The sequence below is a fragment of the Ornithorhynchus anatinus genome, chromosome X1 (genome assembly GCF_004115215.2).
Source record: "Ornithorhynchus anatinus isolate Pmale09 chromosome X1, mOrnAna1.pri.v4, whole genome shotgun sequence".
NCBI lineage: Eukaryota > Metazoa > Chordata > Mammalia > Monotremata > Ornithorhynchidae > Ornithorhynchus > Ornithorhynchus anatinus.
Genome location: NC_041749.1, coordinates 44675661 through 44690665, shown reverse-complemented (window position 1 = coordinate 44690665; position 15005 = coordinate 44675661). Strand labels below are relative to the sequence as shown.

The 15005-nt window shown below is 49.0% G+C and overlaps 1 protein-coding gene across 1 annotated transcript in view; it reads right to left on the bottom strand.

Annotated features, from left to right (window-relative positions):
• Positions 1-15005, bottom strand: part of DDX46 (DEAD-box helicase 46) — a 39864-nt gene that overhangs the window by 22183 nt on the left and 2676 nt on the right. Inside the window, exons 3-12 of the mRNA XM_029050151.2 lie at positions 12674-12814; positions 12159-12255; positions 11317-11482; positions 10611-10762; positions 8305-8418; positions 7387-7552; positions 5931-6051; positions 5567-5742; positions 4517-4638; positions 472-550 (exon numbers count right to left, since the gene is read on the bottom strand). Coding sequence (XP_028905984.1) covers positions 472-550; positions 4517-4638; positions 5567-5742; positions 5931-6051; positions 7387-7552; positions 8305-8418; positions 10611-10762; positions 11317-11482; positions 12159-12255; positions 12674-12814 — 1334 coding nt within the window. The remainder of the gene's footprint in view (positions 1-471; positions 551-4516; positions 4639-5566; positions 5743-5930; positions 6052-7386; positions 7553-8304; positions 8419-10610; positions 10763-11316; positions 11483-12158; positions 12256-12673; positions 12815-15005) is intronic.

The following is a 15005-nucleotide window of genomic DNA, read 5'->3' as shown; positions in this document are numbered from 1 at the left end:
CCTCTCAGGAGGAGGAGCTGCTTTGCCCTGAGCCAGGTGAGCCCCGCGCAGCTCTAGCCAGATGCTACGGTGGAGGGTTACAAAACCCTTCCAAGGGATAAAATGCCCAGGGCAGCCCAGAAACAAACCAAAAGTTAATTAAATCAAAAGATGCGCTTCATCCTCAGGTGAAAAACCAGTAACGTCTCTGGTCCTCCTCTTAGGAAAAGAAAAAACAACCAAGCAGGGAAAAAGAAGAATTAAGCCACTGGCCCCTTGCTGATAAAATGCCCACAAAAACCAGAATGTAAGATATTAAAGCTTCAAGAGATATGAATTCCATAAACCCGTCCAACGAAACACAGCTTTTGAACCGACAGAGTTAAGCAACAAAAGAGTTGAAAACTTCCAAAAATAAAGGTGGGAGGGAGGTGGGGGTGGGGGGGGAGGGGAAGGGAGAGAACAAGAGATGGAAAACCGTGGCCTACGCACCGCTGTTAGCCGCTAGCATGTCGATCATCCGTCCCGGGGTGCAAACAATAATTTCCGCTCCTCTTTTCAGTTCAGCAATCTAATACCGGATAAAACAGAGTCATGAGAGTTGGAACGCCACAGTGAGTTTTTCTGACCCCAGTTTAAGCGAGGGTGAAATAGGGGGTGTGGTTAATCTACAAAGATTTTACACATTAATGGTAATACTAGTTATACTAGCATTTGTTAAGCTCTTACTATCTGCCAAGCAGAGTACTCAGTACTGGACTAGCTACAAGGAAGGTAATTAGGTCAGACACAGTCCCTGTTCTCTCATAAGGTGGTCCCATGCAGGCTGAGAATGCCCATCCCAAGGGGTCTGATGTGCTTCCGGCAGGACCTACTTCACTATTCAAAACCAAATGACCAATTTTATTGGGTAAAAAGATGGGTAGCAGAATATGTGCCAGTAGTCCTAGAAAACACATGGATTAATAATAATAATAATAATAATAATAATAAATCGGGTTGTACACAGTCCCTGTCCCAAATCAGGCTCACAGTCTTAATCCCCATTTTATAGATGAGGTAACTGAGGCACAGAGAAGTGAATGACTTGCCCAAGGTCACACAGCAGACAAGTGGTAGAGCTGACATTAGAACCCATGACCTTCTAAATAACAGGCTCGGGCTCTATCTGCTAGGCCACAGCTACTACTCTCCATCATCCCTCATCATCGGGGTCAAACTGGAAGTTTTTTCTTACGAGAACCACGGCTTCGGACTTTCCGGTGACCGCTGGCAAGAATCCAAAGTGCTGCCGCCCCACCTGGAAACCCAGGATGCCATCCCATCCTCTCCTGGTTCTCCTCTTATCTCTCTGGCCGTTCACTCTCAATCTCCTTTGCGGGTTCCATCTCCCCCTCCCATCCCCTAACTGTAGGGGTTCCTCACAGGTCAGTTCTCGGTACCCTTCCGTTTTCCATCTCCCTTGCTCTCACGGCTTCAACTATCATCTCTACTCAGATGACACCCATATCTACACCTCCTCCCCTGTTCTCTTTCCCTCCCTCCAGGCTCCTATCTTCTCCTGCCTTCAGGACGTCTCCACCTGGATGTCTGCCTGCCACCTAAAACTCAATATGTCCAAGACTGAGTTCTTTATCTTCCCTCTCAAACCCCATCCTCTCCCTGACTTTCCTGTCACTGTGGATGGCACGACCATCCTTCCCGTCCCGCAACCATGGTGTCATCCTTGACTCTGCTCTCTCATTCAACCCACACAACCAATCCCTCACACCAAAACGTGTTGGTCTCACCTTCACAACAATGCCAAGATCTGCCCTTCCCTCTCCATCCAAACCGCTACCGTTAGTACAATCACTCATCATGTCTCAACTGGATGACTGCATCAGCATTCTTTTTGATCTCCCAAACTCCTGTCTCTCCCCGCTTCAGTCTGTACTTCACTCTGCTGTCCAGATTATCTTCCTAAAGAAACACTCTGGGCATGTCACTCCCCCTTCCTCAAAAATCTCCAGTGGTTGCCCATCAACCTCCGTATCAAGCAAAAACTGCTCACTATTGGCTTCAAAGCTCTCCATCACCTTGTCCCCTTCTACCTCACCTCCTTTCTCTACTTCTACAGCCCAGCCTGCACACTCAGGTCCTCTGGTGCTAACCTTCTCACTGTGCCTCATTCTTGCCTGTCCCGCTGTAAACCCACGTCCTACCTCTGGCCTGGAATGCCCTCTCTCCCTCACATCTACCAAAGTAGCACAGTTCCCCCCTTCAAAGACCTACTGAAAGCTCACCTTCTCCAGGAGGCCTTCCCAGACTAAGCCCCCCTTTGCCATGCCACAACCAGAGGGCAACGTGATGACACCCTACCCAATCTTTTGCCAGGGCACATTTCTCAGCTGAGTTCTCGGCTGCAGCGTCAATGTTACGTGGCAGTGGCAGCTCCCGGTCTAAGAACGGCAGTGCCCCTGGAGTCCCAGCAGGTTGGGTGCCGTGCCAATTCCGGAGCCGGCGCTCTCGCCGCCTGGGGCTGGGGCGGCCTCAGCCTCTCCGGAACTGCGGTGGCACGGGCCCCGCAGGGGTGGGTTCTGCCAGGCTGTGGCCGCTCCCGTTGACCCCGGCATCTGGGTCACGCAGTAATGGCACAGCTGTGAATTATGGCATCGGTTACGTGCTTACTATGTGGCAAGAACCGTACAAGGTGCTGGGGTAGATACGAGGTCAGCAGGTTGGTTGCGGTTCCTGTCCCACATGGGGCTCACAGTCTACATAAGAGGGAGAACACGTTAATTAGAGTAATTAACCTGGTAGTAACTTCTTGCCCCAACAGACCTACACTGCCCCGCAAAAGGTTCAGTGGATCACCCTGTTCTTGGAGAGATGGGGGGCAAAGCCACGTGGGCACCTTCTCTCTCGACCTGGGAGGGAAAGGGGAGACTCAATGCCGCAATGCCAGGGCCTGGGCCCCTCCAAAGTCGAGAGAAAGTGCCAGATGGGTCTGGCCGCTTTCGCCTCTGTGGCAGGACTGACTGACCCTCAGGAACACGGGGACAGAGGCTTTCACAGGGGATGGGATGGTTGCTCCCTGACCAAAAGGGAGAAGTGGATCTCTACTTACCCTTACTCCCTCCCTGATGGTAATGTCAATCTGGCACATTCTCAGACCCATCAGGTATCCCCACTGGAGGACACAGTCTCCCAGAGCCAACAGCCCTCTTCCTGGCCTGAGTCCACCCTCCCCAACTCTGGGCAGGGGTACCCAACCTCACACCTCGCTCTTGTTCTCCACCACAGAGAGGCCCACGGGCTCCTCATTTCGGCGTTTCTCCTGTCCATCCCCGCGGGGATCCTAGCCGGTGCCACCGCCTCGCTACCTCCCCTTCCTAGGGAGCGGGGCAAGAGTCGGCAGCCTGCTGCTGGTCAATTACAGGGCCGGAGCTGCGGGGGGCAGGAGGTTGACTTTCCCCCAGCCCGCCCGAAGCCACGCAGGTTCCCGGTGGTGACAGACCTGGAGCAGGGGTACGGCAGCTCAGGCCCACAGCGACCCCCTCGGTCCCCACTGGGCAGCGGGAGAAAATGCGCTGGTGTCCCGGGGAATTCCGAGCCTGAGCCTCCACTAACCTCCAGAGCTTTGGTCTCCCCCTCCAGGGTCAGTGGGAAGTGCGATGCAGTCACGGAGTTTGGTGCCAGGAGCCACGGCAGAGCGGGGCTAACGCTTCCAAATAAATCATTCCAGAATGCTGGTCTCACCCTTAAGAGAAGAGCACGCCACACCCATCCTGACCTTCCCAGTTTATTTTCATCTCCGATCATGATCATCATCATCAAAGGTATTTATTGAGGGCCTACTTAGAGCAAAGTCCTGTACTGAGCCCTTAAAGAGCAGCATGGCCTAGTGGAAAGAGCATGGACCCGGGGGTCGGAGGGACAGGGTTCTAATCCGGGCTCTGCCACTTCCCGGCTGTGTGATGCTAGGCAAGTCATTTAACTTCTCCGTACCTCAGTTTCCTCATCTCTAAAATGGGGTTTGAATACCCATTCTTCCTTTTATTTAGGACTGTGAGCCCCATGTGGAACAGGGTGTTTGATCTGTTTAGCTTGGATCCAGCCCAGCTCTGCTTTTCTAACTTGTGTTCGACATATAATAAGCACTTAACAAATACCATAATTATTCATCCTTATTTTTACAATAGTCAGAAGATACAAAATCACAGCCCTCCGGGAAGGAGTTTACCCTCTAGGCAAGAAAGAGCCTTAACCGAACAGCTAGGACCATCATTTCAAAGACTAGAGAGAATTATTTTAAATGTTGCAATACTACTGCGTTCAGGAAAAGAGGACACAAACGCAAAAGCAGATAAAGGTAAATTCACGAAAGACATCGCTCTGTGGTATTACTTTAAAATCAGGACAAAAAAACCCGCACTTGATATTCCCACGTCACATTTATAAAGCTCATTTCTCAGGCGTGCGGATCTCAGAAACAATTACGATCAGGGTATTAATTGGGCCGCTACCCAAAGGACAAACAAATCATCTTACATACCTGCTCACTGATTCCTGTTCCTCCATACACACACACAACTCGCAAGCCCAGGGCCTTGGAGAACTTCTTACACTCCTTAGTGATCTGCAAAGCCAACTCTCGCGTTGGAGTCATGATGACAGCTGAAAAGACGGACGAGTTACCAACTCAGCTACCAAAATTCTCAAAAGCGGGCTAAGTTCCAAAGAGGCCGATTCAACCTCGGCAAGGAAGCTGAGATCTTTTAGAGCCTCACGATTTTAGGACCTTAATTTATTTCCCACCCCTTTAAAGCCCCCAGCTCAAAAGATTAAAAGGAACAAAAGTCATCAGAAGGGAGAAAGCGATAAATTGAACGGGTGCTTCAGCGACAAGCTGGAGGAAGGTTAAATGAGGGGGGAAATGGCTTCTGCCAACCTCAAAGAAAATTCTCAGAGGAATGAAATGCAAGAAAATTCAAAGCGACCCTCGGGGAGGCCAGAATCCAAGCTACTTGCTGAGACAACCTTAAGGGAATTCTGGGCAAAGGATAAGCAGACTCCTCTCCATTTCCAAGAGAGAAGCTGAACACCTGGCCCAAAACTCTACTGGCCTTTGAAAAGGGATCGTTGACAAAATGAACCGCAAAACTCTGTGTCCAAAGGTGTGAAGCAGACTCCCATTTTTCCCCCCAAAGACTGTGGAAATGTAATTTCCCTCTCCCCGTTTCTAGTTGAGTTTGGCACTCCACCGCTATTGGCCCAAAACACATTCTCAATGTCGGGAAAAGATAGACACACAAGGAAGCTAACTGCCGATTTCAGTTGAAAAACTGAGCTGGGCCAGGAAAGAGGATGTTTTCACTAGTGGAGACGTCACGTGCCAAAGCTCTGTAGTTCACACTCCACCTGCTGGTAGGGGGAGATAGGCCTCAAAATTCCAAAGTGGCATCGGGAAAGGGGGGGGACAAACCTAGTCACGCCTATTGACCCATTTTGAAAAAACAATCACAGTCAATCAGTTGCGTCTGGGTTCTCAAAGGATGAAGCAGACGCACGGAACAGAAGAACATTTAAAGAGGGCAAGCCGTACCTATTGGACCTTCTCCTTCTTCTAATGACCTCTGATCCATGATGTGTCTAAACATGGGCAACAGAAACGCAATGGTCTTCCCACTTCCCGTTTTGGCGATGCCGATCAGATCTCGGCCCGACATGATGGCCGGGATAGCCTGGGTCTGGATGGGAGTCGGCTTTTCGTAGCCGTGTCTTGAAAAGGAGACAAGAGCAGATGCGGTGAGCAATCGGGGGTCTTCCACGAACCGTTCAAAATTGCCTCAGAAAGACAGACATGTCCGACTAGAATAAAAAACGTAGCCTGGAGGCAAAGAGCACGCCTACCACTCCAGCAGCGTTCTGCTTCCAACGGCAACCGTGGGAAATGAAAACCAACTTACTTTCTCAGGGAATTTAATATCTTCATGGAAATTCCGCATTGGACCCAGCTTTTGATTGGCTTTGGGCAGCCTTTCCCTTTGACCGTAATACCCTCCATTTCCAGGCGCATTATGTTCACCTCTACAAAACACAACCGGGATTAATGGGCAGCTTCTACACGGATTTCCACATCATTCCGGGGCAAAGGCCAAAAGCACCATGACATTCCAAATCTTTTATTTTCTGCTCAGACTTGACTGCCTCCAAAAGCTCTCCTGTGGGGTCCTTAACGGAGCTGAAAGAAGGTGCATGGGGCATCTGAGAGACAATGGGGATGACAACTGCAGGTGTGGTCACCACCACAAGTCCCCCCCACGAGGCTTAGAATGCCCCAATTCTAAGTAGCGTGGCCTAGTGGATAGAACACGCGCCTGGGAGTCAGAAGGGCTTGGGTTCTAATCCCAGCTCGTTCATCTGTCTGCTGTGTCACCTTGAGCAAGTCACTTCACTTCTCTGTGCCTCAGTTACCACATCTGTAAAACAGGGCTTAAGACTGTGAGCCCTATGTGAGACACGAACTGTGTCCAACCTGATTAGCTTCTGTCTACCCCAGTGCTTCGTATTGTGTCGGTCACATGGTAAGCGCTTACCAAATACCATAAAGCAAAATTCTTAAGACTTTAAAAGAAAACAACTGACAACAGCTCCGGGGTTTGGCCAAAGGATGGATGAGTTTGGATTCTGAGGGGTTTTAAGGTGCTGGCTTGTTGCGGGGGAAGAGGCGGGGAGGTTTCTCTTACTGCATATAGATTCTTAGTTACGCTTTGAACAAAATCAAGACAGCCACGCAAGGATATTGGGCACAATACCAAAGCTGAACAGCTCAGAGATCGCTACAGTCCCAATCTCATTCTCTACCCACTAAAAACAGGGGCTGGGAATTAGTTCTTTTGCTGCAACTCCCCATTGGCATAATCCCCCAAGGATTGAGATTTCCACGACAGCCAGGCCGGGCGCATGGAGACAAGGTGGGACCATCCATTCGGTGGACTCTCTCAAGAGAAAGTCTCCTGACTGGCCAAGGCGGCGGCCTGACTGACACCTCCCACCTTAGCCATACCCTCCCTGTGTCCCACCGCCAGCCTTCGTCAAATGTGGACCCTGTCCTGGGGCACCCCTGAGGTGGCAGGCAATGAGGAGGGAGAGGGCGGGGACAGAGAACCAGAAAAACCTGACATGCTTCCTGCTAGTCGGAGCCACGAGGTGACAAAGGGTCTCTTGGGAAAAAGTGGGGAGGCGGGCCAGCACTGCATCCAAGCAATCCCAAGACTGCCAGCAGCGGACCGGATTTACACAACGAGTTCAAGCAGAAATTTCTATGCCAAAATGCGTTGGGGGGTGGGGAAACAATACCACTTTGATGGAGAGACCATCGTAAATCCCATCACTTTCTTTTCCTTTTTTTCTCATTGATACCTTCGAGGGACATTTTGGCCAGCTCTGGAACTTCAACGTAGAAGTTCTTTCGGTAGGGTTCGTACTCAATTTTCCCGTGGTCCACGGGTTCCAGCAGCTTTCTCTGTTTGGTCTGGTAGCCCGTTAGAGCCGTCTGAAGATCAACTTCCTCTTCTTCCGATGAATACTGAGGATTGGAAAATGAGAGCGTGACCCAAGGCGGGAGAATAGCTCCCTTGTAAAATTCCTGACCAGGAGGTTCAATTCCCCCGTTTCCGCTCTTCCCCAAAGAGCCAGAGCCCTTCGATTCCCTCACGGCATGGAGGGCACTCACAACTTGAAACCCGCCGATGGGCAACTCAATGCCTTGACTCAGAGGTTCTCCGTGCCGCCCTTGCTTCTGGAGAGGGAGCCATCTTTTGAAGATACTTTAACCGCCACTTCGAGGAGTTGCACAACCATCTCCTCCCCGGCATCTTATTTTCCTGTTTCAGAAAAATTTCCCTGTCCGCTCTCCACTGTCCCTGAGAACTGCACTCACATCAAATCCAAAAGTGGTCAGGTTTGTTAGCCACGACTCCAAACTGATCCTCCATCAAATTTTTACGTGAAGGGCTAACAGGAAAAATGAACCGGTTTGGAGTTACCCTCCCTCCATCACCACACCCGACCCCACCGGGCCCCCGGTCGCTCTGGGGAAGGTGCCGAGTGGAGGTAAGATGCCTTAATGAGGCCGCAGGGGAGAGACACGGAGGGGTTAAACAAGCCGCCAAAATGGTCACCCACGACCCGAAAAGGGACAGTAGGAGGAAAGATTTCCTTTCATTTGATGAGCAACCAGCTCATTTGTTCAACCACTCCAAATAAGCTTGACTGATTGATGACAGCATGTTCCCCAGCGCTGCCTCCCCAAGGTGGTCGATGTAGGTTGAAACCCACCTCCATGGCGTCCTGGTCGTTTTCCATGAGCTCTCCTTTTTTTTTTTCCGACTCCACTGTGGCCTTTTTGGTGGTCACCACAGTGACAACCTTAGTCACCGTGGGTCCTGACTTCTACAACAAGAGGGCAGAGAAGACAGGTAAACAAAGACAGGTGATGCTTTGCTCATTCATTCATTCAATAGTATTTATTGAGCGCTTCCTATGTGCAGAGCACTGTGCTAAGTGCTTGGAATGTACAATTCGGCAACAGATAGAGACAATCCCTGCCCACTGACGGGCTTACAGTCCAATCGGGGGAGACAGACAGACAAAAACAATAGCCATAAATAGAATCAAAGGGATGTACACCCCATTAACAAAACAAATAGGGTAATAAAAATATATACAAATGAGCAAATGAGCATAGTGCTGAGGGAAGGGAAGGGAGAGGGGGAGGAGCAGAAAGGGGGGAAAGGGGGCTTAGCTGAGGGGAGGTGAAGGGGGGCAGAAAAGGAACAGAGGGAGCAGAGGGAAAAGGGGAGGCTCAGTCTGGGAAGGCCTCTTGGAGGAGGTGAGCTCTCAGTAGGGCTTTGAAGAGGGGAAGAGAGTTAGTTTGGCAGAGGTGAGGAGGGAGGGCACTCCGGGACATTGGGAGGACGTGGGCCAGGGGTCGGCTGCGGGATAGGCGAGAACAGGGGACGGTGAGGAGGTGGGCGGCAGAGGAGTGGAGCCTACAGGGTGGGCAGTAGAAAGTGAGAAGGGAGGAGAGGTAGGAGGGGGCAAGGTGATGGACCGCCTTGAAGCCTACAGTGAGAAGTTTTTGTTTCTTGTGGAGGTTGACAGGCAACCACTGGAGGTTTTTAAGGAGGGGACTGACATGCCCAGAGCGTTTCTGCAGGAAGATGATCTGAGGAGCGGAATGAAGAATAGACTGCAGCGGGGAGAGACAGGAAGAAGGGAGATCAGAGAGAAGGCTGACACAATAATCCAGCCGGGATATTATGAGAGCCTGTACCAATAAGATACCGTTTGGATGGAGAGGAAAGGGTGGATCTTGGCGATATTATAAAGGTGAGACCAGCAGGCCTTGGTGACGGATTGGATGCGTGGGATGAATGAGAGAGCTCTTGGGCCACGGACCCAAAGGAGTGTCACCCAAAAAGTCGGATGCCCCGAATGGGTGCTGAAAAACTATCACGCTGATTCGAGTAAGGTTGATGGTGAATAAGAATGGTGAGATTTGAAATTATTAGCCTGCCTCACTCCTCTCCTGTTTGTAGGAATAATGAAATACAATAAAAATTGGATTTATGGCTGAGTGGCCCAAAATGGGGTATGAGAGAGTTCGGGTCGCAGAGAGTCAAGCTGGGAAATCGATCAATAGCATTTCTCAAACCCTCACTTAGCACTGTGCTAAGTCACTACTTGTGACACTGCAATCCAACAAGAAGACAGGATTCTTGCCCTCCCAGACCAACCGATCTAACTGGAGAGACAGATGCGAAAATAAACTACAACTAGAGAGCGGCACGGTCTAGTAGAAAGAGCGTGGGCCTGGGAAGCAGAGGACCTGGGTTCTAATCCCGGCACCACCACTTATTTGCCATATGATCCTGGGCAAGTCACTTTAACTTCTCAGTGCCTCAGTTTCATCATCTGCCAAACAGGTGTTTCCTTCTACTCCCTCCTACCTAGAATGTGAGCTCCCTGTGGGACAGGGGCTGTATCCAATGTGATTACCTGGTACCTACCTCGGTGCTTTACAAGTACCACAGTTATTATTAATATCTTGATTTGATCCAGCGCTTTCATTCCCCAAGTGCTTTCACAGTGATTAGATCGTTTTGTCCCCACCACATCCCTTGAGGTAGGGGAAGGCAGGCAATATCATCATCGTCTCGACGCAGGGAGAGGTTAAAAGTGATTTGCCCAAATCCTATGACACCTAAACCCACACTCTCTCCACTCCCTGATGTCGCCTCCCTTTCAGCTAGTGTGCCCTTAAACGTTATGATCGCTGCCAAGGAGGGCACCCAAAATATTAAAGGGGGGACCCCGGATCGGACCCAGGATGGCACCTGTATTTTTATCTATCGTTTGTTCATACTGAGGTCCAAGAGTTGAGATGGGGAAACCGACACCCACAAACCAACCAACCTGCTCACCTGGAACAGACCTAGCAACACAATTCTTAACTCGTCATTAACCCAAGTGAGCACCCAGCGAATAGGCCCTCTAGCTTGAACTGAGGCTCAAAACCACCCCACAATCGCTGGGAATCAAGAACTCCTAGGGGACACAAACCGCGAAACGAACTGACGCACCTTTTCACTTCCACCTCCCCCTTTAACACTCCTCATGTTGAATTTCTTGACCTCCTCTTTCACTTCTTCCATGTAAGCATCTAGTGGATCTAACTCTTCGTCTTCAACCTCATTTCCATCCTTCTCCCCTTCGGCAGGTTCCTCTTCATCATCTAAAACACCAAAGATAAAAGACTTCTGCCTCTTTTTCCCCGCAAAAGGAGCTCTGGCAGGAAAGTTAGTTCGAACCCACATAAAACCCCGAGTCTCAAGTCTGAACTCACAAATTGTGATATTTGGTTCAAACAGACTGAAAAACTTTTAACAGGGCCCAAGATGTAGAACAAAGCACTATATGGAGTTTTGGGGGAGAGAGCGGGGTGCAGGGATGGGGACAGTCTCCTAAAAGACCACTAACTACCACTACCAGGGATCTCTGTGATCTGACAATCATGCTAGAAGGCACTTTAAAAAAAAAAATGCGTTCACAGAAAAATTAAAACGAGGACTTTTCCTGGCTGGGTTTCTTATAAAAAGGAATTTGACTCTACACCCTATTCCATTACAAAGCATTTTCTCACTTAAAAGTACCTAGTTTCTGAAAACTTTAAAAATATGTGACAGAGAAAAGGTGACCGTTTCAAGCTCACAAATCAATATTTTCAAAGCGACATAAATAAAACCGATCGGAAAACCAGCTACTTAGCCAACAGATTAAAGAGAATACCATCGTCGTCTTCTAAGCTCCATTTTTTGCCCTGCTTCATCTCTTCAATTTCCTTTTTCAGTTCGCCTATATTTTCCATAGCCTTTTTCCTCTGCTCTTCCCTCCACTTCTCCACTCTCTCTTTGCGCTTTCTCATTTCCTCTTCCAGTTTATTCTGGTCAAAATTCTAAAAGAAATGGTGACTTCCAGTTAATTCTTTAGACAGGGCATTTCATTTGGGATCATCACATGGGAAACAAATTCACAGCTAAGCTACGTTTGAAAGCTATTTTTCTTTAGAGAAGACCGTAACAAGCTACTAAACTCTGAGGTCAAAAAAAACTATTCAACCAGGTTAAGATCAGAGAACTCCGGAAACTACCCCAACATTAGGCCCTAGGCCCAACTAATAAAGGTTTATACTTTGATAGGTGAGATAAGGGGAATAATTTCCAATCAAGTTTCACCTAACTACCCTCAGGCCCCACACTACGCACTGTTCCCCTGTTGCTTCCTCACCAGTCTGTAACTCTTCTATTATAAACCTGCCTGGTTCTGTGCAAAAGAATGGGAAGAAGACAAAGAAAGCTCAAATACCACTATGGCATATTGCAAAACAAAACTGGATCGTGGTTTTAAGGCCACCCTTTCTGCAGGATACGCTGGAAACTTTCTAGTCTCTGCCAGAGCAATTAACCCTACCTCCAGGGTTCAAATGAACGAGCTGGGCTTTTAAATTCCAAAACTTAAAAAAAAAAAAATGAATCATTTGAAAATAAGATCCAAAGAGAACTCCTCTTTCTGAAACAAAAGCAAACTATGTCAGTCTGCACAGACTTTAACATAGAGGTCACTACACATACGCTAACATCTTTTTCTTTTTCTTCCTCCTTGTCCTCTTTCTCCTTCTTCTTCTCTTTTGAAGCATCCACGCCATCTGTTTTCTCTTTAGATCTTGATCTGCAGAGAGAGAAGCCACCCATTAGCATGGAAGAGAGAGCCGAATGGCACCTGAAGTCTTTGAGAGAACAAATCTCCGCCTCTACATTTAATCACCAGCTTAATATCAGAGAATCAGTAACTAGTGACGAGGACCTAACTCGAAGGGGAAAAAGCACCGTCTTTCTAGGATGTTGGTAACGTGCGGTTCGCTTCTGGTCCTTCAGAAGCTCTGGAAGCCCAAACCATAAGAATCAGCACACCGGACAAGAAGTCACAGTTCCAGCTGCATTTTCTGAGAGTTTATGAGTTACTACAAAGAAGGTCTTTCAGAATACCCCTGACAGCAGTCACCTAGTTAGGCAAATTAAAACCCAAATTGCTGAAGAGAAAATAGAACCGTACTAGGTGCTCTCAAGCGATCCACAGGTCACGTTACCTCGTTTCGGTTTTCTTGTTTTTGCTGGGACTGGCGGACCGCGACCGTCTCCCTCGACTTCTGCTTCTCGATCGCCTCCTCTCTCGACTCCGTGACCGTCTCCGATCTCTGCTTCTCTCCCGCTCTCTACTTCTGGAACGCCTAAATAGAAGCGGAACTTTTCTGTTCAACACCATGGTCGGTTAGGGGCAATAGCAGACGGGATCAATCTTCAGGACTTTGTTTCAACTTTGTTTAGGATAACTTTGTGCGCACTAGGGATGGGAAAGTCACTCATTTCAAGATAAAGTGAAACGGGGGCATTGAAATTGTAGGTAGCGGTGGCACGTTTCCTGAGAAGACTTTAATTTCTTTTAACAAGTACTAAAGTCCTAGGATGAACCACACAATTGGTTCCTGAGAACTGCATCTTTCATCAAAACCTAAGCTGGAACCAACCTGCTCCTAGAAACCTTAGTAAAATATGGGGGATTGATTCCTGAACCGGGGCTGGAACACCCCCTCCCGCCCCCGCATCTTTACCAGAATTGTGGACTCAACCCATTACCAATTGGAGTCGTGAGGCGCCTGGATTGAGTCAGAGGTTCCGCTCACTGTGATTTCGCCGGAAGTACTGCATCGCCACTCCACGTGGCCTGATCCCCCAGCCTCTCCTCTTCCACTCCCACAGCTCTCTTTAAACTTTTCCCCCCATCCCTTCCTATCCACCAATCAATCAATCGGTGGCACTTATTGAGAGCTTATGATGTTCAGAGCACTGTATCAAGCGTTTGGGAGAGTACAATACAACGGCTGGCGGACACATTCTGTGCCCACGATGAGCTTAGAGTCCAGAGCGGGAGACGGACATGACTATTCATCATTTATAATATGTAATTCCAAAGACATATACCTAAGTGCTGTGGGGCTGAGGATGGAGTGAATATCAAATATCCGAGTGCAGAGAGGACACAGAGGGAAGTCTGTGGAAAAAAGAGAGGCCTGGGGAAAGGAGGGCTTCATCGGGAAAGACCCCTTGAAGGAAATGTGACCCCTGCACCCAAGTTTTTAAAAACTGTTTCCCCATTTCCCCACTACTCGCGCTCACGGCCCCAGAGCTGGGACCACGGGGGAGGCTGGTGGGGTAAAGGTGGATCGGATGGGCTTTAAGCTGAAACGGCGTGACCATTTAGAAATGTTCCGTGCTGTTCATCGTAACCATAAGGGCCCTAAATCAAGGACTGCCGGCAATCCCCGGTCATGATTCACCACTAACGAGCAGCAGTCGAAGCCCCAGCACACTTTTGGTGACCCTAAATTTGCAGTGAGCCCAGTTGGCCTGGAATAGGGCAAGGGGGTGGGGGTACTGAGGGGCAGCCCCTATGCTTCAGGGCTTACGGAGAGAAGACCTTTCAGCGGTACCCACCGTCCCCAAGCCAAATGCCAGGAACCATCTGAGGTCCCTGAAGGCAGGGATCACGTCTACTAATGCGCTTGGTACGGTGCTCTGCACCGCTCAATAAACGCTACCGACTGACTGTTGTGTGACATAGGATATCACCATCATCACTGGTGTCTGCTGAGTGTGAAGCACTGTAAGAAATGCTCCGGAGAGGACAAGACAAGCAACATCCATGTTTCTGGCTCTCAGGGAGCTTACAAGTTAATGGGGAAGGCAAAGAAGGTATGGACGTATAGAGGGAGCAGGAGGAAAAAGAATGATAGAGAAGAAGGCAGTACAGATATATCAGAATGGAATAGCTAGACAAATGAAAATGCAAATCCACCCCAGCGTTTAGCAAAGTGCCAGGCAGCAAGGGGGCCGGGAGTCAGGGGACCTGGGTTTTAGTTCCGGCTTCACTGCTTGCCGCCTCTCTGACCACGGGTAAGTCATTTAACTTCTGTGCCTCAGTTTCCTCCTCTGTAAAATGGAGATTAAATATCTGTCCTCCCTTATTAGACTGTGATCCCCATGTGGACGGGAACTGTGCCTGACCTCATTATTTTATACCTACAGTAGTGCTTAGTACAGTGCGTGGCACAAACTAAGCCCTTAACAGATGCCACAGTTATAATTTTTTTAAAACACCACAATTATTATGACAAATGTACAACTAAAAATTACCGACAAGTTCTCGGGATAGGATTGAAATAAAATAAGTCTTAGATGGAGGGTGAGGTGGTCCTAACAGGGGAGTTGTGAGTTAATCAGAGAAGGCTTTCTGGAGGAGATGGGATTTTGGAAGGGGTTCGAAGATGGGGAGAGTACGACAGAGCTCAGTTCTGGCTCCCCTTCCCTTGTCCATCTATCCTCACCTCTGGAGAACTCATTCACTCCCACGGTTTCAACATC